The sequence below is a fragment of the Rousettus aegyptiacus genome, unplaced genomic scaffold (genome assembly GCF_014176215.1).
Source record: "Rousettus aegyptiacus isolate mRouAeg1 unplaced genomic scaffold, mRouAeg1.p scaffold_m13_p_6, whole genome shotgun sequence".
NCBI lineage: Eukaryota > Metazoa > Chordata > Mammalia > Chiroptera > Pteropodidae > Rousettus > Rousettus aegyptiacus.
The window spans coordinates 90,604,060-90,630,036 of record NW_023416309.1 but is presented as its reverse complement, the minus strand read 5'-3'; the positions used below and the strand labels follow the sequence as shown (position 1 = coordinate 90,630,036).

Genomic DNA, 25,977 nt, shown 5'->3' with positions numbered 1-25,977 from the left:
ATAGGAAGATAGAATACATATTTTTTTCCTATTCCCCCTGCTTAAATACAACTGAAAACACTGGAGTGATGTCAGGGAGCCAGCTCAAAAAAAAGTGTTAAAAAATATCCCGAATTTTTAAAAATAATACAAAACTGTCCACCTTTCAACTGAAAATCATTCATAAAAGCAAGAACCTGGATTAAAGAAAACAATCAATAGATGCCAAATTCAAGATAACAGAGATCTTAGAATTTGGCAGCTGTGATAAAAATGTTTCAACAGGCACTTACAAACCTGCTTGGAACAAATGAAAAATTAAAAAGCCTAAACAAAATAAAAGAAAGTCTAAACCAAGAAATAGAAGGTATAAAGAAAAAATAAATTCAAACTATACAATGGAAGAATACAGTAACTCAGTGGATATGCTTAACAGCAGAATGAAGGGGATGGAGGAAAAAAAACAGAGAACTAAAAGAATAATAGAAATTACCTACCCAATTTGAAAAATGGAGAAAAAATAGACTGAAAAAAATAAACAAAGCCTCAGAGACCAGTGGATGATAATAATATATCTAACATTCCTTTTATTAGAGTACCAGAAAGAGAAGAGAAAGACAGGGCTGAAAAAGCACTTAAAGAAATAATTACTGAAAACTCCCCAATATTGGCAAAAGACATTCAAATAGCTGAGCAAACTCCAAACAGGATCAAACAAAAGAAGTCCACAGCAAGACACAACACAAGTCAAATTTCTGAAAACTAAAAACGGAGGAGAACCTTAAATGCAACAAGAAAAAAAACACCTGATTTACAGGAGAAAAACAATTCAAATGATGTATTTCTCATCAGAAAACATGAAATTCAGACAGAAGTGGAACAATATTTTCGAAGTGCTAAAAAAATAATTGTCAACCCAGAATCCTATTCCTAGCAAAATTACCTATCAAAGTACAAGCAAGATTTTTTATAGATATAGACATGCTTTTCAAAATTTATATTGAAAGGCAAAGGAACTAGCTATAAATTAATAAATAGCTATAAAATAATAAGCAGAATAAAATAGGGGAATTGGTCTACTATAAACAAGACAGTGTAGTATTGGTTTAAGGATTGACACCAGAGATCATTGGGATGTAAGAAATCCTAGAATTAGAGACACATAAATATGCCCAACTGATTTTTGAAAAGGATGCAAAAACATTCAATTGAGGATAGATAACCTTTTCAACAAATGGTGCAGGAACAATTGGATATGCACAGGCAAAATGATTGAATGAATGAATGAATGAAAGGACCTGACCCTAAGTTTCGAATCTCGTACAAAAATTAACGCAAAGTGGATCATGGACTTAAATGTGGAAGGAAATACAAAACAATAAATCTATTTGTTGGTACCACTGATCATTAGCAAATTTTTCATTTTATTTCTGTCTCTGTTAATGTTGTATTCCTTATTTTTTAAATAAATGTTTTCTTCAGCTCTATAAAAAGCCTGTGAATGGGGTGATTCCCATACATAGTGATTAGAAAATTGTTTTGGGAATGCCTGAAATTTTAGAGGTTCCTACGAAAAGAAGAATTCATTTTAAAGTCTCATTTACTTAAAAGCCTGCTCCTAGTACAATCTGAATAAATTCTGGTCACTAATGGCTCCGTGATGAGGAGAGAGTCTTCCAGAAGTTCATGACTTTGTCTAACTGAGACTCGAATAGCCTTTATGACCCTGGTTCTTCTTCATTAAGCCAAGTTATCCCCAGATAACTAAATCATAACCTCGATACTCTTATTATGCTTAATTTTTCTAACATATAAATTTATTAAAGGAAGAACAGGTACTATTTTTTTTAAAACACAAGCAATCACAATTCCCTTCCTCTTTCATTTGAGTTTGTTCCCAAGTACTGGCCTCAGTTTCTTCCTAAAATAGGAAAGCAATGTTTCTGCTGTTTTCAATCATAAAAATGAATCCACAGTTAGTTCAATAATATATAATTTAAAATAAAATAACTGAGAGTATGATAACCAGTAAACAGGAGAAAAACTGGGCCAGTTTTGAGAATTGAAGCCCCAAACCAGACTATCCATTTTCTTTGCCTGAAACATCTCCTTGTTATAAGCGGGAACCTATCAGAATTCTCCAGAGTCCATGTTATTTTCTTTCTACAAGGAGTAAGGTTTAGTATTGAGCACTTCCTACAGGCTTCATCTTTCCTACACGACTTTCATTGAACCAAAATATACCCTTGTACTCTGTTTGCTTTGTTATTCAAAGAGAGATAATCTAATTTCTTGCATATTATATTTTAATTGGATAGTTCTAACTACCTGGCAGAAAAAGTTTGCCAAAACCTCCCCAGATTTCCACGTAAATCTATTTGATCATCATTAAATGGTTTCCAGTGGTATTCGTTTAAATGATAGCTACCTCTTTTCTGATGATATTATTCTTCCATGTTTAAACAGCAGACTCTATTTGACACAGTGGTGGTAAATTCTTTGTTATTTAGTAAGGAATTAACAAAGCTAAAGAATGTGTTTGTGTTGATTTGATGTCCTTTGAGATCAGAGGATAAAGATTTGGTCTTCTGGATCTATTCCTCATGTTTTATGATCTAATTCTGGAAAATCGAAACCCAGTAAAGGTTAAAAGAACTAGGATTTTTTTGTAATCGTCTGAAGAGATGGCTATTTTTTCAAAAAAGCATTGAGAGTAAAACAATGATAAAAGGGTAAAATAAAAAGTTAAAAGGTCATATCTCTTAGAAAAAAGTTTATATTTTTATACAATAAATAAAATCAATTTTAGAAAAGTTTTACTTAAAATAGTGATGCGATAAGATCTAAAAAGCAAAAGCAAAATCATAAAACACTACAAGCCATATAAAATATGTATAATAAATAATAAAACCCCAGGATTCTGAAAGTTAACAACCAAAGAAAAGCAGAGATCACCCAGCCCAAACTATTCTTTTAAAACCGAAGAAACTGAGACCCAGACAGATGAAGGGACTTACTCAAGGTTGCAAAACTTTTTGGCAGAGCCAAGATAAAAATCCTTGATTCTTACTCCCAATTCGCTATGATTTCCCAGGCAGTATACTTCCCCAGTGAAAAACATCAGAAACCACAGGGAAACCTGAAGCCTAGGCTAGGAACTTCAGGAGTTAATGCACCTAGCCCATAATCTGAGCAATTTGTAGAACCGAGGTGAGATTTCTTGAGTTTGCAGAAGTTGAGAATTCTCAACAAGAGCAGCTTGTTCAACTCTGATCTCCCTGGGATTAGAGTAGCATGCTGAGAGCTCTTAGAGCCTTGCTACTTCTGCTGACATCAGAGGTTCACACCTCAGCCCTCAGATCCCTGCTCTTCTAACTGAGGTGGATCATGAGAACCAACATTCAGTGCATGGTCATAGCCCACTGGCCCTCCCTCTCCTGGACTCTGGTCATGATTTTAACAAACATAAATTGAAGAGTCCGATTTTGCTCTTTATGAGGGTTCCCTTTGAGCATAACCAGACTTATGTGGTAATGACTAAACAGGTCCATACTCCTTAAAATGAAGATAATCTTTTCATAACCTGGCCCCAATGTATCCTTCCAGCTTTATCTCCCAGCACTTGTCATCTTGCATTTTAGGGCTAAAACCACAGAGAGCTCACCTCGCCTTGGACCCAGCATATGATTTCATGCCTTCGTGCCCGTGCACATGTTCCCTCTGTATGGCATGCCCTTTCACCTTCTCCCAACATATAGACTGAACAAATAGGTGGTGGGATAGGCAAATGAATGCATAGAAAATGAATGAGGGAATGAGTGATACACTTTAATTTGAAGAGTACTAGAAAATCCTGCTACGAGGTTTACAGAAAATCGTTCAAATAATGATTATGATAGTGACATTAGAGTAGTGAAGTTGTCCAAAAAATTCCTTTTTTTAACATTATGGGCAACTCAAGGTTATCTATGTAATATTACTCTCGCTCACTTGCATTCTGATATACTTTTTTTAGTACAAAAGAGGTGAAATTACACTTAGGGTGCAGGTAATTGTGCAGGACCCTGAATTTATCAATGTGAGTACAGCAGCATATATATGTAGTAAAGAAAACAAGCTTGGAAAGTCTATAGTAGAAATTAATATCCAATGTCGCATCTTCTGACTACATTATGTAAAAAGAAAGATACCTTAAGGAAAACAAACAAATAAATAATTTAAACAAATAAATAGCCTCAGGGCATGTCTTTATGCAATTAGCCATCATTCATACTTAGACATAATTTATCATTAGATAAATGTATGTTTAATTTTTAATTAGAGGCATAACTTTCTTCTGTGACAGCTGGGTTCAGTGTTTTGATAATGGAAGAAGGCAGGAAGATAATTTTGGAAGGGACAAGAAAGTAGGCTTATTTAGAGGAATGGGGCGACTGAGTGAGGAACATGCAGACACTTCTGGGCGAAGGCCCAAGCAGGAGAAAGACACCCAGAAAAGGGGAGTTAGAAAGTCCCAAGGACAACTCTTAAGTGCTTCACATCTTCATCCACCCATACATTTGATGCACATCTTGAGGGCAGAACCTCAAGAAAATGGAACCTAGGCTCTAGAACATTGGTTCCAAAACACTTTGGTATCATTCTTCCTTTGAATAGCTCATAGCCACAATGGCTTTGCCTGCCCAGGAAAAACACAGAACTAAATAAACCAAAGAATAAATTTATACATGTACCCGGTATATTTAATTTACAATCTCAGGACTCTCACAGACACTCTGAAGCCTTAGATTTTATAAGCCCATGATCTCTAGGTTAAGGACCCCATAGTCAGTTAATATTTGCAGATCCTTCTCATTTGTCAAGTATTTTTCATGTCATTATGTCACTTAACAACCCAATTAGCCAGATACCCTCTCATTTTACTCATGAGGAAAGAGAATGTCAGTCTGGTTTGTCAGAGTATATTCTCTATTTTTATCTATATGGAAAATATATGGAAGGAGAATCAAGAACTGTTGTCAGTGGTTGCCTCTGGGAAGCTAGCTAAGGAGGAATGTAACTTTTTATAGTATTTGTATATTTTCTATATGTAACATCACTTCTTTTTTTTTAAAGAATGATATCAGATCTGCTACTTTAAAGCCTGTATTTTTATTCTTTTCAATGGCTGAGAAATGGGTTCACTTAGAAAAATCAGATAGTTCCAATGTCTTCTGAAAAATGAAACCTTTTTATACAAATTCACACATCATTTATAAATAATTTATTTCCTAATACTAGTCAGATAATTTATGGGTAAATTATACATTTTAAAAGTAAATTTATTTGCAGCACGATGAGATTGCATCTTGCTAATATACAGTACTTACATTTGTAACAAATGTTTTATTGGGTCTCCTTGGCTTTTACTTGCAAATTAGTTTTCAGTAGGATTATTGGACTGTGCAGTTTTATGCCAGACTTTTTGATACAGTAAATACTAAAATAAATAAACTTTCACTTTTACATTCCTCAGTCCCAGACAGCATTTAGCCAAATTTCCTTACTTCCATATACACACACATTTTCAAGTATTTCTTCCATTTTATGTTACTCGAATTTTTAGACAACTAAATAATCAGTATCTACAATTTATAAATGCTTTTTAAAAATCAAAACCCTGAAGCCTGAGGTATTTATAACTTTCCATTTTGAGAGTGAATGAAATAAAAAATGGTCAGGACAGTTGTAAACAGTGAGGATGGTGAACACCTTGATGTGAGACCTTACCATTCAAAACAATTTGACATAAATTATCAAGTGATGATCACTAAGGTGCTGGAAGCAATTTCAGTTGTGACTCAACTCCAGCAGGTTTTTAGTTTCTAGTAAAAATGGAAGAACCTGCTCCGTAAAGGGGCCAGACAGAGCAACGTAATTATTTTTAGCTTCCTCCCGGACACTAGCTTTTGCTTTCATTTAGCAATGAAATGCTGGAGCTCCACAGGAGGTCTAGTGATGCGAAACTGAACTGTAAGGAGAGTCCTCCACCAGATTTTCCTCCATGAAAAAGACCAAGTTCCACATCTGGAACTGCACTTGCCCAGGTTCCCAGAGTCCTGGCCTCATCCTAGGAAGGTGAAAGCAACATTGGGTTCAGGTAGCAGAGCTCTCTGGAGTCTGCTGTCAGCACAGCTGCAGTCAGATACGTGTTTCAAGCATCTGTCAACACCATCCAGCAATTACTCTGAGGAGATTCATCTTGGTGGCTGGGTTGAAGTAGGATTTAAAAAAAAAAAAAAAGAATTGTGTAGAAAGGTCCCTGTTCTCAGATATGCCAGACCTTCATGGGAAATCTAAGTTATCTGTGCACAATGTTGGTGGTGAATGAGCTGGGCAGACCACCCTCATATATTATAAATCATAGGCTCTACAAAAAAGAGAGAGAGAGAGAGAGAGAGAGAGAGAAAGAGAGAGAGAGAGAGATTTGGGGCCATGTGTCACAAAGGCAAGTGGTATATGTAGGAATTGAAGTCATGACTTATACAGCTGGATTGTGATACTTGTACCTACTGGCTGTCAGGATGTGATTTTGAATCACTCTCAAAATCAGCTCCCTTTCTTGAAATATAAGAGTAAGAATTAGCCTAGCAGAGCTAGTAAGATTTAAATGTCTCCCATGACCCTCCTTACATGAACACTGGTCATTGATTAAAATGTGAATTGATCATGTCATTCTCCTGCTCATAAACCTTCACTGGCTCCCACAGGGTAAAAACCAACTCTCAGCATTGCATTCAAGAACTTTCACGTATCAACCCATCCCTCAGCCCTCATATCCTTCCTTTACCTTATTATGCCCAACTCTTTCAACTCTCAGTCTCTCTCCCCAGAATGCCCTTCTCTGTGTGATAAAATCCTACTCAATCTCCAAAACCTTCCCTTATCCTGTGTCTCCCTCCCTACTTCAGTGGTCCTTGGAACAACAAAACTATGTTCTCCTGCCTGCTGTAGGGAGCACCACATCTTCCTATAATTGCCTGTGTCCTTATCCATCTGCCTGCTGGTCTTTGAATCCTAGGGCAAATATGATGTCTTATTTGTGTTTACATCCCCATCACCCGGCACTGTGCTTTCCAATTCTAAAGAGGCTCAAAAAAAGTATTGGTTCATGTGTGAAAATGCGAATACATGATGGTGTTTTTAAACTGGAAAGTCTCACTAAAATGTAGTAATTATTATCACTGAAGGTGAAGAATGTGAGCAATAAGGAAAATTTGGTTACCAGAATTTTGCAATTAAAGGAATGGGTCTCACGGCCCTTTTAAATCTAGATGCTACATGTTTTTTTCAGGACCCTGTAGGGAAGTGGGTGGGTATTCCAGGGCATAACATCCTACCCTTCATTATGGGACAGAGCTGGTCCATGGGACTATACCTTCATCTAACTGCTATTGAAGACTCAAAAGTGTTATCTCTAAGACTTTTTCAAAATCAAAACTCATAAACCTGCACCTCTATGATTCCTTCTCTTCAGCTACTGTTTTCCTCACCTTTCAGTACATGCTACAGTGTCATTTAACTATGAGGGAAAGAAACACTGGATTTTGAGCCCAGACAGACATGGATTTGAAATCTGACCCTCTCATTCATTCCCAGTGTGTGGCCTTGGACAGCACACTCAGTCTTGCAGAGCCTGTGATCTCACCTCTAAAAATGAGAAAAATGCATAACAGGGTTGTTGTGAAAATCAAATGAGAAAAATGTGGAAGAAGGTACTGAAAACTAAAAATGTTTTTGAAACTGTAAGATGTTATTTCCATGATGATAAGTAGACAAGTACCAGCCACAATCTCGCCTTCCTTTGTTACTTCTTCCCCCATTTCTCTCTCCTGGATTCCTTGCAGAAGAACCACAATATGAATGTGCATCTGACTGGGTCGGGTCTGCTTTTGCATAGAGAAGTGTTTGCTCCAATCCCTAATAAGGCTGATCTACTTTCTTCTCGGCAAAGGGAGAACTTTTGTGGGGGAAATAACAGTTTCAGCAGCTCCCTGTGGTAACGGAGCATTTCTTTGATCTCTTGCCACTATCTGAGTGTTGTTTTGAAGGTTACTTAAGGATGAAAGCATCCCCCAAAAAATCTACTGTCAAAGGGGATTTCAGCTCACCTCAAATTCAACCAACTCTGAGGTTTTGCATGTGTAAAACTGAGATGGCGACAGCTACATAAATATTAAATGAGCAGTGAGATGTCAATGTTTTTATTACTGTTTGCAATTGAACTTGGAGTGAAGCTGAGACCAGTTACATACACCTGGAAAGAGAGCATGGTTTTTGATATGACCACGATATTTGATTTGGAAATTTTTAAGTATACAGTGTTGCTAATAGCTCTTAGTTAAAAAAAAAAAAAAAAAAAAAGTAGTTGAACTCCAGTATTCACCATGTCCTACGAGAGCTTGAGACGCCAAATATTTGAGTTTACATTTTTTAAAATGGCTTGGGAATGCCTCGATGAATAGAAAAGACTCTCTCTTGGTGGGTAACAAGAAGTCAGGCAGTTTCCTCCCCCTCACAAAGGGTGAAGACAATGCCAAACCTGAACTGGTCCCCCACCTCACATGGACTACGGCATTAATAGTCCATAGGCACTCCAGTCTCCCTGACTACAGCCTTGCCTCTCTCTAGTTTTTCTCGTACAAGTTACAAGAGTGATCTTTCTAAGATGTAAATCTGATCATATAATGGCCTGATCGTTGAGGAGCTCCAAAAAATGCCCTCAAAATAATGGTGGCAGTTGTTAGCATGACACTGAGCTCCTGCCGCCCTGTTGAATCTCGTCTATGATTGAAGTCACATTCCCATCCCACCTTACCTCTTCTCCTGTTCCCCATAATCCCCTTGCAATTCCCTGACCACACCATGAATCTGTTGCACTGCACAAGCAGCAACCTCTGTCTGGGATGCCTTTGACCACTCTCTCCCTTTGGCAAACCTACACATCCTCCAGGACTCTGCCAACAGCCAGTTTGTCCTGAAAGCGATCCTTAGCCACCTTCTCCCCGAATTGTTCAGGGTGCCCTTGCCTGAGCCTGCCTCTGTCCTAGCGCTCATTGTAGTGCATTAACCTTGCATTGACTTGTCTGTCTCCCCCACTAGACTGTAACTGTCTTGAGAGCTAGGATCAGGCTTTATTCATATTTTCATCACCAGTGCTTTACAGAACCTGGTCCCTGGTAAGGTGTAAGTGAAAAGTCTGATAAACCAGTCAGCCAGTCGGCACTAGATTTAAGGTTGGATTTGATTTCTTATCTCAAATGTACCAGCAATTATCTGAGGGTTGGACATGGGATCAATAGATACAAAATTCAATAAATTCAGCTATATCTATTGAGAACCTATTGTGTGTATTTCCCTCCAGGAAGTCCACGTAATTTTTTTTTCTTACTGTCTATGGAGCAAGTACCTTACTCCTAAGATATAAATATGGCCAATGACTTTCCTGTTCTACCTCGTTATCTTATAATAGATAAAAGATTTTTCAAAATCTCAAGAGCTCCTTTCCTCCATGCTCCCCACAATGGGTGACCTCTTGAATGTTTGCAAAATAGCTCCTTTTTTCTTCCTTTTTAATGTGAGTTAGTTAAGTCTTTATAAATGAATTATTGTATTCATTCACTTAAGACATCCTTATTGGACTATGTGCCATTTGCTCCCATGGACCAAGACAAAAGGCCTGAGTTAATCTGCCAGTTGAAATCTATGAGCTGGAAAATGCTCAGCATTATATGTTGCAGATTCAATGTGTTCTGTGAATGTTGCAAACAGAGACCTTACATATAAGTAAAAATGTAGATACCAAAGACAAGAAACAAAATAGAGATAACTACTGCACTATCCCAAGAAAAGTAATTAGGCCCTTCAAATAGCCCCAGCTACAATATACATTGTACACTGTGATGATGTGTGACTTTTCATGGGGATCTGGGGAAAAAATACATGCATGTTGTTTACAACATGAAGGACTTTCTTTGATCCTCTGAAGCCCATTTGGGATTCCTGGACCCCAAGTGAAGAACTTCCATGTGAGCACATGGAGGTTTGTGCTCTCAGCGTGTCAGTCGGATCACCCACACAGACGCAGGAGCAGCGCCTGGGAGCAGAAAACAGGGCTCTTTGTCTCCCTGGGAAGCTCTGGAGGGCTTCCTGCCTTGACGGGAAAATCTAAAGATTGGAGTTTTCAGGATCAATAAGGCACCTTGTTGAGTAATTTACAGTAGAATGTGAAAGCAAATACAGAAAGGAAGTACCCCAAACATCACATTCCCCTTGGTGAGACACAAAGGGAGGAGGACTATGGCTGGCTGCTCCCAAGGTGGTCCCCTCCCTAACCTCCCTCCCTCCCTTCCTTTCCTATCTATGTATGTATGTGTACCTATGCATATGTGTATATATGTATAGTCTCCCCAAAATTCCTTTGGATCATGGGGAATCCTGCTTTGGAGTTGGTTTGTTCCCAGGTTGTGCATCCTATCTCTCACCTCAGCTTCAGTGTCTCTAGCCAGAGAAGAGAGAAACAGGTTAAAAAAAAAAAAAAAAAAAAAAAAAACAAAAGATATAGGCCTTATTCAGGACTCATATCTGGGAGGGCTCGGAGTAGGCCACTGGAAGGAGAGGAAGAGGAGGAAGACTTGGCACCAGCGAGGTTACATAATATGAATCAGGGTCAAATTATGTGCCAAATTATGTACACACGACTTCTGTGACTGTTTATGTTGCTGTTGTTTTTTTTTTTAATCAGTACTATCTTGGCCACCACAGCCCCATGTAGCTGACATGAAAATACAGAACACCTTCATGAGACTCACAGTCCCCCGGCGTCAGTATAATCCCCTGTCCTGCTCAGTAATCACTGCCCCCAAAACCCTCTCTCTTTTGAAATTGCAACAATGAAATCACAGTATTGGAGACAGCTCTGGTCCTTGGGAAAAAGGGACAGAGGTGCCAACCAGGAGACCGCTCCTTAAGTTAGAAGTCAAATATTGCAAATAGTTTCTGCAAACTTTTCACAGTTGGAGCTTTCTCTAGCTTAAAAGACTACAACATGGCTACTAGTCCACTTATCACTTTCTTCCTGTATGGGCTTGGGAAGCAGACCAAACAGGGTATAAATTCAGATTCTGCATTGATAAACTTGTGGCCTTGAGCTAGTTGTTTAAAAGTTTTGAGTCTTAGTTTCCTCATCTGCAAAATGAGGAAAATATTACCTACCCTACAGGGTTGTTATGAGGATAAAGCGAAATATTTAAAAATAAAACACAGTGTCCCAATAAATATTAACGGGTATTTTCTTAGTGTCCTCTGAAAATTACTAAATATTAGCTTTCTATAAACCATTATCTGTTTTTATTTAATTCAGGATTTTCTTTTTACTTTTATCTTTTGTAATATTTTACATATGCCATATTTAAAAAGGTAATCTACAGCCTTTTAAAAAAATAGAGCAATTTTCTTTAAAAAGCTGCTAACCCCACCCTTTCCACCCTTTGCCAATAGTTCTTTCCCATGATCTGAAAATACCTGGCTTAACTTTGAATCAACTAGAAATATCCTTTATTGGGGTACCTAAGATACCCATAGCCACTGTTCTTTGATTAATATGCTGAATCCATGTCACCACCTTACGATGTACACTCAGACAATGGAGTGTAGATGAGGTGAAAAAGATGCTGTAAACATTATTGATTCTGGGGATCCACTGGCAATAAGTGTCCCAAGGAAGAGGAAGGGACTGACATTATATTCATTCAACAGCTATTTTTGGACTATTACTCCATGAAAAGCATGATGTTGGCCAACTAGGGGGGATGCAAAATAGAGTCAGATATAGTGCCCACCCTGAAGATCTTACAGGGAAGATAAAATGTGTATTAAACACAGGTCATCTTCAAGCCTACGATGTGCAGATCCTCTCCTAGGCCCTGGGAATACAGTGGGGGAAAAAACAGACATGTTCATGGAGCTCGCATTTTCTTGAGTAAACAAGGAAACTAATGAATAAACAAGACAATTTCAGATTATGATAAATGATAAAAATAAAATAATAGGATAATGCATTAAAGTGAGAGGAAGGATAAACTTGGTAGAAATAACTTGCTAAATTAGAGAAACCGAAAGTGCTGATGAAGCAAATATACGGGATAGTAGGACAAGGGCATGCAAAGAATTAGGCAAGAGCCAGATCACAACTCCTTGTAGACTAGGGTTCTGCAAGCTCTTTCTATAAAGGGTCAAACAGTAAATATTTTAGGCTTTCTGGGCCATATGGTCTCTATTGCAACTCTTCTGTTCTGTCATTGAGACAAATGTAAAAGAATGAGTGGGGCTGTGTTCCAATTAGGTTTATTTATAGACACTGAAATTTGAATTTCATGTAATTTTCACATGGTACAGAATATTTTGATTTTTTTCAATGTAGAAACCAATGCACAAAAACAGGCAGTAGGCTGGATTTGGGCTACAGGTCTCAGCTTACCAAGCCCTTTTGCAGACCATGTTTAGGAGTTTGGATTTTATTCCAAATTTACTTTCAAGGTTTCAATGAAGGAAAGCATTGTGATACTATTTATGCTTTGAAGAGATCATTCTGGCTTCAGTGGATCAGTGGGGTGATGAACAGAGTCAGAGAGACCAGTTCAGCTCTAAAAATACTGAAGGAGCGCCAATGTCAAACAGCAGTAGCTTAGATGAGGGTGACAGTAGTGGAGTTTTTTAAAAATTAGGAGGCCAATTTATAACATATTGTGCAGGTAGAGTTGAAACTACACATGCATGAATCTTCGTAATATAAAATAGAGAGTATTATAAAATTATTCTAAGAATCAGAGAGAATAACCTGGAGTTGGAGGAGCCTGAGCCTTTCACTTAAGTAAGTTTTTGACAGGAGGAGATGGTTGAGGCATCAAGCTGGAAAGACGACGTGTCTCTTGAAAGTTTGCATGGTGATAGGGAAAGAACTTTGGTCTAAGACAACTTGAACTTTCTAAACCTCCTGTCTTCATCTGTAAAAATGGACCATAATATTAAACTGTAAGTTTCTCGAGGCCAGGGACCATGTCACTTGCCTCTCCATATCCCCACAATCCAGCTGATCAATAATCTAACATTAACTCAATTCACCTACTGTATGTGATCGCATATACTAGCTGTTAAAGGATATATATACACAGTCACTGTCCTTGTAGAGCTTACAAGATTAAAGAAATAATTCACTAGTAGCTAATTATTGTGCTACAAGGGAACAATATTTGTTGCTCCAAGAGATCTAACAGGGATATAATGTTCTCCTGGGATCAGAGAAGGCTTATGTGCAGAAGTGACGTTTACATTGATTGCTGACGGAAAAGGAAGAGATAATTTATGAAATGAAAGTCAGAACAAAGGAAGAACATTTCTGGCACAATGAATAGTATGGGAGAGAGAGGAAGGAGTCTGACGTGTTCAAGGATCTAAAAATCAGAGAAAGAGAGAACAAGTGAGCATGATGAAACTGAAGTTAGAAGATGAAAAAGGCCCAGATCATCCAGGGCCTTCTTGGCCAGGGTGAGGAGTGAGGATCGAGGATTTTATCCCAGCCTCTGTAAGAAGTTATAGGTGAGTTTTGGATTCACATAGAGCTACCTTTAATTCTTAGTTCTACCACTTGTTAAAATTACCACTGCTAAAATTACTGAATGAACGACTTAGCCTATACTGCAGGAATATTGTTGAGGGAAAAAAAAAACCTGGTTGATTTCCATTAAGGGTTGTTAGTTTTCCTTCCCTGGAGAACAGAGTAAATGCAGAGAGTAGTGAGAAATAATGCTCAGAAATTAAGTTAAATAATTAGCTAAGGAGTCCTTATTTTGTAGATCACAGGGAGCAAAATGGAACTATGAGGATTGTCCCCCACCTATCAATCTCCACGCGTAAGTCAGACCCACTGATCTGAGCCCCTCCTTCACACTTCTACAAGAGAGTGGGGTGGGTATCCAAAAAGCAATATGGCATGGGTCCTGTCCTCGAGGAGTTTAATTCATTAGAGTTATAAGGAGGAAAATGGTTATGTTAAAAACGGGTGTAGTAGAATGAAAGAAAAGCCAAATAGTTAGAGTGCCTTTCTCTGAATGAAGGCTTGTCATCTGGCAGGAAAGTTGGAATGTTTTTGCTTTTGCCCCAGTGGCTGGTTATTTTAATTCCATGAGGACCCAACAAGGTTTAAAAAGCTGTGAATTGGCCACATATCTTGGACCTTGTGTGTATAAATCAGACAGCTGATCCTGTGCTTCCCTGCTTGGTATCCTTTAGAAATGTAAAATAGCTTGCCAGAGCTCTCTCCCTGTAGGCAAGAAGGGCATCAGTCTGCTGGAAACCAAACAGAACAAAAATCTCAGCATCCCAGGAAGCTTTGCCAGGAGACAGCTCTTACCCCACGAAGGAGGTGTCAGATGCTGCTTATTCTTAGAGGAGTTGTTGTAGAGCAGAAGTCCCAGCCTTCAGATCTCTAATTGTCACTTGGTTTGAGTCCCTGCCATTGTTTAGCTTTATCCATCGCAGCTTTTAAAAAGCTTATATTTCTTTAATGAACAAAAATTATTCTCTGGACAGTTTCTCTTAAAAAGTAGTTCTAAAATAAGTGAAAATCTATGAGGACATCTAACTCAAGGATATGGCAGTGTTTCAAGGAAAAAGGAAAATTAAGAAGTCTACCTGAATTAATGACCGAAGTCTCTATTTTCAGTCCATAATGTCCAAAAAGTACCCATTCATAAAGTCCAGATAATTACGAAATGAAATATAACAACATATAATAATAAAATATAAGAAAGAATACAATAATGAAGTCCGGATAATCCTGTGTAGGCGTGGAGTTCCTTCAGGTCATCAAAGTAGTGGACTGCCATACATACAATCAACATTCAGGTTTCTCTTGGTCTGCCATCCTTGCTGCAGTCAAGTCCACAGACTCCCACCCTGCAGGCTGTGCTATGCCAGATTCTGGACCAGCCCTGGCTTAGGCGAAGAGAACTGACTGATGCAGGGAACCTGGGCACTTGTATTACCCAGTGCCTGGGGCCTGGCCACTGGGCAGACCTCCCAGACGGTTAGGGCTTGGTAACTGAACTTCTGCCCGAGATTCCTTCACTGTGCCATTCCTGCTTCCCAAAGGGATTTATACACCTCATTCTTGCGTCCTGGTTAACAGAATGTCGCTTAAATTATGCATGAGAAATCTACATTCCTCAGACACTGTACCTGCTGGTGAAGATACGCCCACCCTTACAGTCCTTATTTTGTAGATCACAGAGAGCAAAAAGGAACTATGAGGATTGTCCCCCACCTATCAATGTCCACACATAGGTCAGACTGATCCCCTCCTCTATACTTCTACGAGAGTGAGGTAGGTATCCAAAAATCAATATGGCATGGGTCCTGCCCTCAAGGAATTTAATTCATTAGAGTTATAAGGAGGAAAATGGTATGTAATATCATGTTATTATATTAAAGATAAAGACAGTAAATACTCAAATCACCAAGCATTTACAAGCATTTCTCCAGTGGTGTTGTGGTAAATGTTTAATAACTGGCTCTCTGGTTAAAACACATACACACACATATCTTTTATAAATTTTATTGATAGGAAGGATACATAGCACACAATTTACAAATAATAATAATAAAATACATCCATTTTTTGTAAATTCCTTGTAGCCTATTGATTCTCCCAAAATGCTTTTGTTTATTTTTATCAAACTCTTGAATCTGCAGCCAACCTATAGCTACAAATAATGGATAAGTATAGTTCCCATGTAAATGTTGTTTGATATTTTCATTTGCTTTAAGGAAGTAAAACAAAAATGAAACAACAAAGACTTACATTGGACCTTTACTCGGTCGATGACATTCTTTGTTGAAACATGTAATAGTTTCAAGTATTAGAATATTTCTTCAATATTTTTGTGCTACTCACAATACGACAGCCACAGAAACTTTTGACTTTAATCTGCATTATTAATATTTTCTCCATCGCTTTCTTAAGTCTAGACCAGTGGTCAGCAAATTTCTCCTGTAAAGGGCCAGATAGTAAATACATTAGGCTTTGTGGTCTATATATAGTCTCTGTCACATATTCTTTGTGCTGTATGAATGCGTGTGTATCTTTTTTTTTAATCCTTTAAAAATGTAAAAACCAAAACCATCCTTAGCACGCGGGCCATACAAAACCAGACCTCAGGCCAGATATGTCTTATGAAACTACAGTTTGCTGATACCTGGTCTAGACAGTCGACAAAATGAAAAATCAAGCCCTGGTTTATAGCATTTGCTGATTTCTATGGTGCAAGTATTCCCACCATGGCCAACTGCAAGCTACCAACATGATGTCACTAAACAGATTGGGAAGAGATGCACAGTAGTACACCACTATATACTATATCCACCATGTAGCTACAATAACCTCAAGAGTATAATTAATAATAAAATGTAATAAAAATAGGTAGTGATGAGTTTTGAGTATTTACTGGCTTTATCTTGAATATTATTTATTTAACTTTCAGTTTATACAATTTAATTTCTTTCCTTTTCCTGTTTTTATTCTCTCCAGTATTTAAAGTTTCTTAAAATTAGAATTTTAAGTTCCTATTGTTCTCTCAGGCTGTTCATAGTTTTATTAGAGTGAAAATTTTTATTTTTTATTACTTAGGAAGTTTAAATATAATAAAATAAAAATATTAATAACATTAGATACCATTTATTAAGCAGAAACTGGTGAAAAACACTACATTTTATCCAGTCTCCACAATGACCTTGAAAATTTAGTATTACTGTTTAGGTTTTTTTAAATTTCATTTTATTATTAGTTTCAAGTATACAGTAGACTTTTAGACCATTTAGTTTTTAATAATGGCTAGCTTGCAAAATTCCTGAAATTTAACATTCAGCTCTTGTGAGCTACATGAGTCAACTCCAGTACCCCTTTGCGTTTATCCCATCTAAATGTGGATTGGGCCCAATCTCCCTATTCTGCTGCTTCTAAAAGCCACCCTATCATACCACCTAGTCTCGGATGTGATATAAGAAGTAGATTTTGTACCCTACTTTGTGACACATCTGACACTTTTCCCAACTTTTAGTTTAATGTTCCAGAAAAAAAAATCAGGTAAATCTACTAAGGTAAGATATCCTATAAATGTAAGAGAAAAGTGACTTCTATATACCCTGGGGCTTGGGGATTACTTATGCCTCCAATAACTCCACTCGTGCAGGTTATTCAGATTTTCTCATCCTCAAACTATAGACATTATTGAAGGAAGTTTGGTTTGAAGGCATTCCTGGTTAAGTGGCCAGAGTTAAGTACATGAGAGGTGAAGATCTAAGGATCTCCATGCAGACATTAGCCTAGCAGCAACTGGGCCTCTGAAGACTGGTATTCATTCAAAACCATTTCTCTCTTGGAAAGAGAGAAAGCACTGTTAGTAGTAGTAAGAATCATAAAAATGATAATACCTTTCATTTAGAAAGCCAATGGGATCAAGAAAAAGAATAATTTTATGTAAGAGACATAGGATGAACTATTAAGAGGGAAATAAATAAGCAAATGGATCAGACTGTGGAGATGACTTTTTCTGTGGTTATTTGTATGCTTATGTACTTTTCAAAAAACCTTAATATTTAGACATCCATCCTTCCTGTCTGAATCTGTGTGTCACTACCATATGGCAAGCAAAACTAAAACAGTACACAATGTGTACAGATAGGCACATATTATTTGTGTGGACAGCAGATCTGACAAGAAATAAATGAATATAGCCTTCCGATTCCAACTTTGCTTTGAATCTTCTGAAACTAGTGGATGCAGGAAGGCTTTACAAATGTCAAAAAAAAAAAAAAAAAGCCTTTTTGCCCTTAATTTAAATCATTGTTTTTCTAGGGAAATTTAATTTGGGGGAAAAAAATGTTTTTCTAATTAACTAGAAGACTGTGTGCTATGCAAACAATAAAGATTCTTGTTTGAATGTAATGTATGCCCCTGCTCCTAGGACTACCAAGGGAATTTAAAATAAAAAATGCGAGCGGCTCCGACCTCGTATTTTGCCAGAGCTAAACAGAATTCCCAGATCCAGAGTTTTCACGTCAGTTCCCAATTTAAAACCCACAAGTGTTGAGCGGGTTCATGCTTCAGCAAGATACATCTTCTCATCTCTAGAAATGACTATATTTGATCCCTCTCTGGGTTTCTCGGCACGTCCCATTCTCCCTCTTTCTTCCTCTTGTGCTATGGTTGGCCCAAAAGGTTAGAAACTGCACAATTAGATGGATCAGAGGAAGATTTCATAATGCTCTGGTGCTGGGCTGGGCAGTCTAGCCAAATTCCGTTCATTAGCTAAGGCGCCGGGGTGAGTGTGGCCAGTAAAAATGCTGTTTTGGCTCCATAGAAATGCTGATAGGGAACAGGAAATAAACCTTTATTTTTTTGGTTCCTGAGAGACAGTATGGGTAAGTGAAAAGTCTGGGATGCTGGGAATCTGGAGGCCAAGAGTTAAGCTCCTTTTCCACCATTTACTGGGCAGCTCAAGAATCTTCTGTTCTCTTTTGACTATATTTTTTTTCTATTCTGATACTATTTTCTTATTCTACATGTACCAACATCAGATTTCTGTCTACCTTAGGTTTTAGCATTCAAAACCAAAGAATCAAGTATTCAATTCACCCAATATTTACTGACCCACCTATACTGGGCTAGGTGCTATGATAGGTGCTTGGGAAACTGGTATTAATCCTGCATGGTCCCTGCCCTTAAAGAGCTTATAAACTACAGAGGAGACAGATGTCTTAACAAATAAACACAAAGCAATAAAGTAAGTGCAATGTAAAACATATTAAAATTGCTATGGGAAAATTGGCAAAAGAGCTTCCCATGGGAATCCAGGAAAAGCTACAGATAGGAAAGGTCCATGTACCAGACCTGTCTGAACTAACAGGAAATTGATCTGGGGACAGAGGACAGTGAACCAAGATAAAACAGCATGAGCAATGGATCTGAGGTCAAGTAGCGGGTGAGGCTAGAGTGGAGGGTTTGGGTGGGGCCTGGGCAAGAAGCAAGAGGGTAAATTTTACAGTATGCTCTTCCTGATGTGCGAACAAGATAAAATAACTCTGGGCTTTGAGGCATTAGAGACTTTAGAGAGAACCTGAACAAGAGCAGCTTTGGGTTTTTTTTTTTAATCACTTAAATAGAAATTAGTTGAACCTTGTTGCGATATTATTTCTTTATGCCTTTACCTTTGTATAGTCCTCATCTTTCAAAGAGCTGGCCTGAAACTTAAAAGTGTAACCAGCTAAAACAGGGTTCAATAATCACATAGTCACAACATGAAGCTTGACATTTACCTGTGCTTTAGACTAAGTTCTCTGCTTGTGCATCCTAACACTTCTAGTCATTAATTTTCTACTTTTCTCGCTGATTCTGTGACATTTTTCTTCACATTATAGACTTAAGGTGACAAAGTCGGACCTTTAGGAGTTCTTTTTCTTATGCTTTCGGCCTTTGGTTCACATAGCTGTCATCAGGAAAATGGTAGTGTTCAGCTAGAATTCTCCTGCCCAAATGACTCTACATTTCTAAAGCTAAGATAAAAACAGAATATTTGTTAAAATAACAAAGTGCTACATTTATATTCAAAGTAATTTGATATAAATATACTGAATCACAGTTTGAGCTGGAGCCAAATTTTAAGAAATAGTAACACCTAGGTTTTGTCTGGTAGCTTTCTTGCTAATGTTCAACTGCTATGAGCCTTTGCATGACTAAACCCTGCTTCCATTTCCCAGACCTAAGTAGAAACAGTTGCCCTGATCTTTATCTTAAAATTAGAAGTCTTATAGAGTTTTAAACTTCAGCTACATGGCTCCAGCCCTTCAGGGATTTAGAGTAGGCTTATATGTGATTTTCTCATGGCTTTAATATTAAGTCTTTAAACTACCTACACATAACTTTCCAGAGAGACCATTCTAACTTGACTTCTTAGAATTCCCAGCTGGCTCTGAAAGTGACTCCTGCTCACTCTGTTTCCCTCCCACGTTCTTTAAATGGCCAGAAGCTCCTTTTTACATGTCAGAAGAGTCCACCAACCCAGGAAAGCACATAGAGGAAAAAGTCTATTGGTTGTCCCAGAATAGATTGTCCATTCCAACATGGAGAATTTTTTCCTTCTATGTGAATCTTCTTTCCCTAGTCACTTCCCTCTTTGAAATCTAGATGTGTTATCAGATCTTATTAGACTTAAATGCTTAAAACATTCTATTAACTCCCAGAGCGGGACCACATCTCCTTATAAGCCTGCTTCTATGGATTTTTTTGTTATTGTTGTTTTTCAAAAAGCCAGTTCCTCTTTCCCATCTGAAAGATGCTTTGTAAAACATATTTCAATAGAACAAAAATAGCTTTTATTCATAAATAAACTGTTGTTTCTTCAGAAATTTTAAAGAGTGTATCTTTGAGAAACTTTGCATTAATCACTTGCCAGATGATCTGGTGCCATTCCCACTGATCTCTAGCTCTTCTTTTGAGACATCATTCTGAATTCTTAGCCTGGAATAAAAAGTTCTTGATTCTCAGCCTTGAGTTTGGAGCCCCAACACATCAGTCAATCATTTATGTCTCAATGGAAACCAAGGATATGTTTGTTTCTAGAATTTTGCTATATTCTTTGCTCTTGCTAGATGTCATTGAACATTTGCTACTGATTTTCATTTTGTTTTGTTTGTGATAACTCCCTCGATGATTGCTTTTTTTCTTTAGCAGGAATTATATGCAACATTATTCTCCAATCTGACTTTCAGAGGCTTGACTTCTTCAAGAACTAGTAGCTCATAATAAGTAGAATAAAACATTTTGGAAAAAATTACATACATGTATATAACATATATATTAGAATATACATGCACACATATGTTTGTGTATATATGTGTGTGTTAGAATATATATTTATAAAGATGTATAAGCCTGATTTGAAAGTTAACATATAACCTTAATCATTAGACTCATTCAATCCTAATTGGATTTTACAATATGCCTGAGAGCTTCAAAGTTCAATAGACTGGAGAAGAAGATTCACATGGTAGAAAAATATCTCCAAGTTGGAAAAACTAGTCTATTCTGGATGTGTGTGTGTGTGTGTGTGTATGTGTGTGTGTGTGTGTGTGTGTGTGTAAAAGATTTAGTAAGCACTTTCTATGCACCAAGCACATAGATCTATGAACTAAAGAGGAGAAAAATCAATGACACTTTTCCTATTCTTAAGTTTCTCACAATCTAACAAGAGAAAGAGACACAAACCATAAAGCATAATATGTGCATAATAAATCTTGTTTTTATATGAATAAAGGGCTTTGGGAGCACAGAAACAGGTTTGTTTAATTAATTATTCCTGAGGAATTTAGAGTTGGCTTTGCTAAATCTTAAAGTGTTGGTAGAGTTTCACCAAGCAAAGGTTGAAAGATGAGCAAAAGGCACAGAGGCAGAAAAGTACACACAATGATCAGGTAACAGGGACTTATATACCAAGGACTTCGCTTTGGGAGATGGCAGAAGATGAGGATAATAGAGTAAGGTTAAGACCAGATTATGAAGGTCCTTGAATGCCTTGTTAAGATTTCATTTTATTTTGAATGCACTGTGAAGATTTTAAGTGGAGGAATGAAACAATTAAAGCTGAATTTTTAAACTATAATTCAAACTATCATAAGAGGGTTGTATATGAGGATGAGTTGATGACCAAGAAAATCAATTAATAGAGTTGATCGTTTGATTTACCAAGCCTATAAAAAGGTCACTTGCAGAGTTGATGCTTATGATTATAAAGATCTGCTCTAGAGTAATTTCAGTGTGAGGGGGAGAGGGAAACTTATAGGAGACATTTTAAAAGTAGAACCTACTGGGTTTAGTAATTGGCTGAGTATAAATTGTTGCAGAAAAAGAGGAGGTAAGGATGCTCTGAGATTTGGGGTTGAGTGATTGGATATGAGGCAATGCCATGAGCTAAAACTGAGAAAATGAAAAGAGAAAGATATTTTGGCAGAAAGAAGTACTTAGGGGATACTCAAGTAGAATAAAGATTCATAGGAGGAAGTTAGAGCTCCAGAAAGAGGCTATACCCAAAATTACAGTTTCAAGAGTCATAGTTGGAGACATAAACATGGATAAGGTCACTACTTGCGTCAAGTATGTAGAGTTAAAAAAAAAAAAAAGAGTCAGACCCTCAAGGAGCATCACGTCAAAGGAAGAAGAAAAGAAGAAACCAAGGAGAGCCTGGAAAGAGGGAGTCTAGAGATAGAAGAAGCAGAAGAGGGGGTGCAACTAAAACCAAGGGGAAAGAAGGATGCAAAAAGTAAGGGGTGCCAACGTGGCAGGATTTCCTGAGAAGAGGCTGTTGAGGATGATTAGAGCATTAGGAATTTCAGGAGAGCAATTTTTAGAGAGTAAGGAGAGCAAAGTAGATTCCCAGGAGAAAAATGAAGAAAGGCAGAGGATGCAAGGGCAGCAATTCTAAAGCAGAGGGAGTGTGTGATGTCAGGAGAACAGCAGGATTCAGGGATGGCTTGGCTTAATTTTATAATATTTAAGTGTCATAGAGAATATAATTTAAATATAAGGCCTATAGCTTATCATCTCAAGGTTTAGAAATGTGCAGGCCTTGTCTTCCATGTGACTTAAGCTCCTCATTCATTTAGGATTGCCTTAAATCCTGCTATGTGTAAACTGTCACTAAAGACTTTTTACTGATGATGCAAAATTTATCTTTCCTGATCATAACTTTTTCAACCAATGGAAAATGTTATGAAAGGACATGTCTCACAGTAAAATAGGGTATTAGAATTTGGGTGTTAGATTTAACTGTGAATAAACACTCCCTTTGGGGATGTCAGTTGTAGAGGAATCATTGAAGAGGTCAGCCACAAATCCTAAATCCTTAGGCTGAAGAGAAGTCAGTGAAAAAAGTGTGGAAGATGATATCAGGAAGGAGAAGGAGAGCCAGGGAGCAGCACAAGAGACACTAAAGGAACAGAATGATTCCAGAAGGAAAAGGTGTCAAATTATACGGAAGGACATGCAAAGAGCCTTCTTTATTTGAGATGAGAATGTCACTCAGACCTTGAAGTAGTACTTTCAGTAAAATGGGAAGCAGAAACCAGACTTGGGGGATGAATACAAGGTAATGTCCTAATGAACCCTTTTCTTCTTATATACAGTAAATAATTTACCTTGAATATACAATGAACTGTTATATGTAATATACGTGAGCATGTGAGTGTGCATGGGTATGTGTACAGACATGCACACACATATATATTTAAAGTATACTAATCACTATTGAATAATTACTTTTTAATCTTCCAGTTTTAAAAAATAATTGTGAACTTGGAAACTGACTTGTCATTTCAAGGAGAATGTTAGCAAAAGAGGGTAAATCTACTATTTTTAAGAGAGATTATATGCTCCTGAAAAGATGACTGAATCAATTAATCTCTCACTCTTTCTCCCCTGGCCCCAACCCAGTGGAATGGAGCATCTCTAAAGACTTTTGTCCTTTGGCTGGAGAAATCATCATGGAAAACCTGCAGACTCTGAGATGCACAATTACAGGGCTTACAACGGTAAATGCCAATTCCTCTCATTAGACTTCTCACTTCCCTGCACCCGATGTTTATGCTGAGATTTTGGTAGCAAGTGCCTATTCTGGAAGCAACAGCCAACACCCAGTCCTCTGGCAACAACTGCCACTCGTTAAGTATGATATGTCTGGTATCCATAATCTGAACTCCACAAAGGAGTGAGCAGACAGCATGAACCACTTTGTAAGCTGCCATGTTCTACGGAGATCAGAAAAAGACTGGCCTCATGCAAGCCTTGAAAGCTGCTGCTTTCTGGATCACAGTCTAATCTTCAGGGGGATCAAAGGCTCTGAGAGATCCAATTTTGACTCCCTGTCTGATGGTAAAAATAACAGCCCCATCTAACCCTCACCCCTACAGCCTGGTTGAGATCAGTCATCAATCGGAGTCACACAATTTCCTGAGAGAAATCCTTTACCCTTGATTAAAAAAAAAAAAAAATCTGTCTAAATCTGCTTTCACAGAAAAGAAACTATATATGGTGGCACTACATTTCTCAGTAACCTGAACCAATTTAAACTGTGAATGAAAAACTGGAACAAACTGTGCTTATTTGTTTAACCAATCTAAACTTAAATGTTAATTATCTGTAGAACTATAAACCACATAAACATATGAAATGCAAAATATAAAAACACCTAGCAAATCAGTTTAAACTGAAACAAACCCTATATTTCCTCAATTAAAATGCAGCAAAAGGAGATTACAAAATCTTTTTTTTAATCAAAAAACTTTTTTAAGTAAACTTAAATACAACCTGGGGTTTTTTGTTTGTTTGTTTTTGTTTTTGTTTTTTGGCCCAATTCAAATAATTACCATATTAGGACCTTCATTTGTGAAAAGTAGAGGAAGAATTTTGTTGTTGTTTTACTGAAAGGTTAGTCAATTAAAACGGTTTTATGTAAAGTAGAATCCTGAAACCCAGCATTAAAAAGCTGCATTAGGTTGCATCTCTTCAAGTTTGAACCAGCTTATTTTAACAGCATTCTTGGTGGTTGGGTCACCACCACAGAATCTTGACTTTTAGTGCTAATCACACATCTATACCAGGGGCCAAAACTGTGGATTACCAAAACAAACAAACCCCTGAATGGGTGGCCCCCGGAGATGCTATCGGCAGAAGACTGATCCCGACCCTATAGCTCATATGATGGAAGAGGGCCAGAAGAGAACCCTAAGGAATTTTCATTGCATTAAAGAAAAAGTGATATGGTGATAAAAATGGAAAGCTCTCCATAGAGAGTTTCTCTAATATTTGAACTAATTTTTATAGGGATTAAGTTTTTCCACTTGGTTGTCCAATGAGAACAACACAGACACTATCCCAATCACATAAAAGCCTAGAAGTAGGTTTACACTTCTACAGAACCTCCATAACCTTAAGGTATGTAGAAACCCATTTTAATGTTAAAAAATTTAACTTTATAATATGGTAAGGCCAATATTACTGAACCTCTAGCAAAGGCTCTACAAAGGTTTCTTTTTTAACTTCGTCATTTTACAATTTTTGCAAGCTATGTTTTATCAAATGCTGGTTTCTAAAACGCCCCTTTGAGTTCACTAGGAAAAAAAATTCCTCAAAGCTAAAACATAAAGCCATATAAAACAATTTAAAAGATTATAAGCAAACAAAAATAACTCCTTAATTCATAACACCATAAAACATTAAAGAATGTAAGCCATTGTTTTAATAATTATTTTAAAATTGAAATAACATTAAATAATTTTTCAGAAGTTTGAATAGCTGAGTTAAAAATGTATTGCAGCATTATTTATTGCAGCAAAAGTATGGAAACAATCTAAATGTCCACCAATAAGAGATTGGTTAAATAAATGACTGTATTTCCCCACAGTGAGGTACTATGCAGCCACTAAAAGAATGAAGTAGACATTTAAAGTACTAATGTGGAAAGATACTTTTTCTGGCTGGTTAATTTTATAAAGCAAGTTGATCAGCTAAAAACAGTGATGGTGTTTGCCTCTGGGGAGGGGACAATAAGAAGAAAGAGGCGAGGGTGAGAAATTAATCTTTTTGGTAAACCTTACAGAACTGTGACTTTTAAAAATGTGTGTATAATTGTTTGGAGGGCTCAGAAAAAGTATTTATAATATTCCATTTTGGAAAAAAAGAAAGTACAAAGAAACTTGAGAGGGTACCCCCAAAATTTATTGTCGTATGTAAACATAACGGTCAAGAAAAGCTAGGAAGGTAAAGTATGGGTGGCAGCATAATATAGTCCCAAGGGACAAATGAGCTAATCAGACACAGGAATCTGCTTCTAGGGTAAAAGTGATTAAATAAAA

The 25,977-nt window shown here is 37.3% G+C and overlaps 1 protein-coding gene across 4 annotated transcripts in view; it reads left to right on the top strand.

The window, feature by feature from the left end:
• Positions 1 to 25,977, top strand: part of ANKFN1 (ankyrin repeat and fibronectin type III domain containing 1) — a 527,248-nt gene that overhangs the window by 429,999 nt on the left and 71,272 nt on the right. For all 4 annotated transcript variants that reach the window (XM_036222287.1, XM_036222289.1, XM_036222288.1 and 1 more), the window contains one exon: positions 23,558 to 23,655. In XM_036222287.1, coding sequence (XP_036078180.1) covers positions 23,558 to 23,655 — 98 coding nt within the window. The remainder of the gene's footprint in view (positions 1 to 23,557; positions 23,656 to 25,977) is intronic.